The sequence below is a fragment of the Coloeus monedula genome (assembly GCF_965178545.1).
Source record: "Coloeus monedula genome assembly, contig: HAP1_SCAFFOLD_330, whole genome shotgun sequence".
Lineage (NCBI taxonomy): Eukaryota > Metazoa > Chordata > Aves > Passeriformes > Corvidae > Coloeus > Coloeus monedula.
The window spans coordinates 44,838-47,474 of record NW_028120616.1 but is presented as its reverse complement, the minus strand read 5'-3'; the positions used below and the strand labels follow the sequence as shown (position 1 = coordinate 47,474).

Genomic DNA, 2,637 nt, shown 5'->3' with positions numbered 1-2,637 from the left:
CTGCGCGCTCCCCTGCCCCAGCTCTGCCGCTCGCCAGCCCGACGGCTGCAAGGCGGTGGCCGCTGCCCGGCGCGCAGCAGGAAGCAGGTCAGAGCAACGTGGCCCGCGGTGGCTCGGCCCGCTTCACTCGCGGGCACTTGGCCGGGGGGGCCCTGGGCGCAAGGCTGATGGCTCGGTCTCGGTCGCAGGGCAAAAGAAGAAGCTGCAGGAGCTGTACCAGCTGGGCCCGCAGCTGGGCAGCGGTGGCTTCGGCACCGTTTTCTCGGGCATCCGCCTCTCAGACGGGAGCCCGGTAAGTGGCCCGGACGGCGGGGCGCGGGGGGAGGGCCAGGGGCGGGGCGGGGCAGGGCTTGAGCTCAGCCCCGTCTCTCGTGGGCTTGCAGGTGGCCATCAAACGCGTGGCCCGGGAGAGCGTCCTGCAGTGGTACGAGCTGGTGAGTGAGCGGGGCCCCCGCGACAGAGCGGGGCGCGGCGGGCAGGGATAAGGCCGGGCCCCGAGGGCGGGAGGCGGCGCAGGGCGGGGGGAGCGGGCGTGGGCTCAGCGTGCGAGCCGGAGCACGGCGGGCCCGGGGATGCCGAACACCGGTGGTGGGGCCGGGCAGGGGGGCACCCCCCAAGCATCCCCTGGGCGGGAGGAAGCCCAAGCACCAGGGAGGCTGCCCAAGGGGGCACTGGGGCATCCCAGGCGCGGGGCAGCGGAGGCACAGGGCAGCATCAGGCCTGCTGGAGGCACTGTCTCCTCCTCACAGCCCGACGGCACCCGTGTTCCCATGGAGATCGTGCTCATGGAGAAGGTGGGCTCTGGCTGCCACAACATCATCCAGCTCCTCGACTGGTTTGAGCTGCCTGACAGCTTCCTGCTGGTGATGGAGCGTCCGGAGCCATCGCAGGATCTCCTGGCCTTCCTGCTGGAGCAGGGGTTCCTGTGCGAGGAGATGGCGCGCTGGCTTTTCTGCCAGGTGCTGGAGGCCGTGCGGCACTGCACCGCCTGCGGCGTCCTGCACCGGGACATCAAGCCGGAGAATCTCCTCGTGGACCCGGAGAGCGGCGACCTGAAGCTCATCGACTTCGGTTGCGGCACCTTCCTCCAGGAGCAGGCCTTCACGCGATTTGCCGGTGAGCCCACAGGCCGGGCCCCGCTCCCAGTGCCAGGCACTGCACAGCCCCGTTCCCTCCTGGGCTGCGGGGTGCGGCATTCAGCCGGCTGCCGGCTGCCCTTTGGCACGGGCCAGATGCTGTGCCCCAGGAGCCGGCTGCCAGCCCTGCCCACAGAGGGGGGCTGCCAAAGCCAGGCCCCGGCCGCTCGGCTTGGCAGGCCTGCAAGGGCTTGGGCTGCTCCGCTGGCCTTGTTTGCCTTGCAGAATGGTTTCCTGGCTTTGGCCAATTGGCTGGGGGACGCCCGGTGGCCTCGGGGGGAAGTTGTGGCCACCGGTGCAGCCCCTGCTTCTGGAAGCCAGCAGCCTGCGCCTGGACAGCGCTGCCTGTGTCCCCTAGGAACACACGTGTACAGCCCACCCGAGTGGATCTGCCTTGGCTGCTACCACGGCCATTCGGCAACCATCTGGTCCCTGGGCGTGCTGCTGTACGTCATGGTCTGCGGGAACATGCCCTTCCAGGAGGACCGTGACATCGTGTCGGGGCAGCTCTTCTTCTGGCAGCAGGTCTCTCCAGGTTGGTGTCCAGCCTTAAGAAGGCAGGCTTTGGCAGATGGCACCGCGCAGCCCAGCGTGGCCCTCACGCAGCTCCGCGGGAGGCCCATCTGCCCTCAAGGGCTGGCCGCAGGAGGCGGCCCGTGACGACGGGGTCGGTGTGGCCCGCTTGGCTGAAGGAGGTGGCGCGTGTCCTGCCGTGCCACTGTCCCGCAAAGGGCAGAGTCAGCCGGGAGGCCGGCACAGCTCTGAGCACACGCAGCACGGCCCGGGCCTTGTGGGCACCGGGAGCAGCTGGGCAGGAGCCTTCTGCAAGTGACCGGCGCTTTCTGGCTTCTCTCCCCAGAGTGCCAACATCTGATCCGCTGGTGTTTGTCCAAGCACCCCGCGGACAGGCCAGCGCTGGAGGAGATCTTGCGCCACCCTTGGGTGCGGGGCAGGCGTCTTTGATGCCTTGCCGGAGCCTCTGCAGCACCCGGTTACCGAGTCCCACGCAGGACTGAGGGCTCGAGAAATAAAACAACCACAAGCCCATGCCGCGGTGTCAAGTCTGGTCCTGGTTAGCAACTTCAGCTAAAGAACCCTCTTGGGAAAAGGGGTAATCAGAGTGTTCCCTTCAGCCTTTGTCAAGCTTTTGATGCCTTTCCTCAAGGCGTCATGGCAGTTTTGTGTCTTCAAGCACAGGCTGTAGTACAGGTAGGAGGGACTGTAACCAGCCAAGAAATGCAACAGTGAAACAACAGCTGCCCTTTCAAACTGACGCGGCCACTTGGGTTCACCAGAAGTGATACGTGGGCTCATGTGTGCATTCCAAGGGCCAGTGGGTGTCAGGGACGGAGATGCTGCTCAGGTTCCAAAGCTGTGACAAAAAGCAGAAGCACCAGAATGTCATTTCAGGTCAAGCCCTAATGAACTCTTGCTCTTTCTTCCCCTCACACTGGCAGCAGGCAAATGCAGCCCAGTCTGCCTGGATTCAGGGGACAGCAGC

At 66.4% G+C, this 2,637-nt stretch overlaps 1 protein-coding gene across 1 annotated transcript; it reads left to right on the top strand.

Annotated features, from left to right (window-relative positions):
* Window positions 1–229: 229 nt before the first annotated feature.
* Window positions 230–2,099, top strand: LOC309585782 (serine/threonine-protein kinase pim-1-like; the record flags this gene model as incomplete). The annotated part of the gene is made up of 5 exons (XM_082303643.1): window positions 230–292; window positions 384–434; window positions 750–1,116; window positions 1,495–1,671; window positions 1,996–2,099. The coding sequence occupies exons 3-5, from the start codon at window positions 771–773 to the stop codon at window positions 2,097–2,099; spliced, it is 627 nt and encodes a 208-aa protein (XP_082159769.1). The 5' UTR covers window positions 230–292; window positions 384–434; window positions 750–770.
* Between the last annotated feature and the right edge of the window lie 538 nt (window positions 2,100–2,637).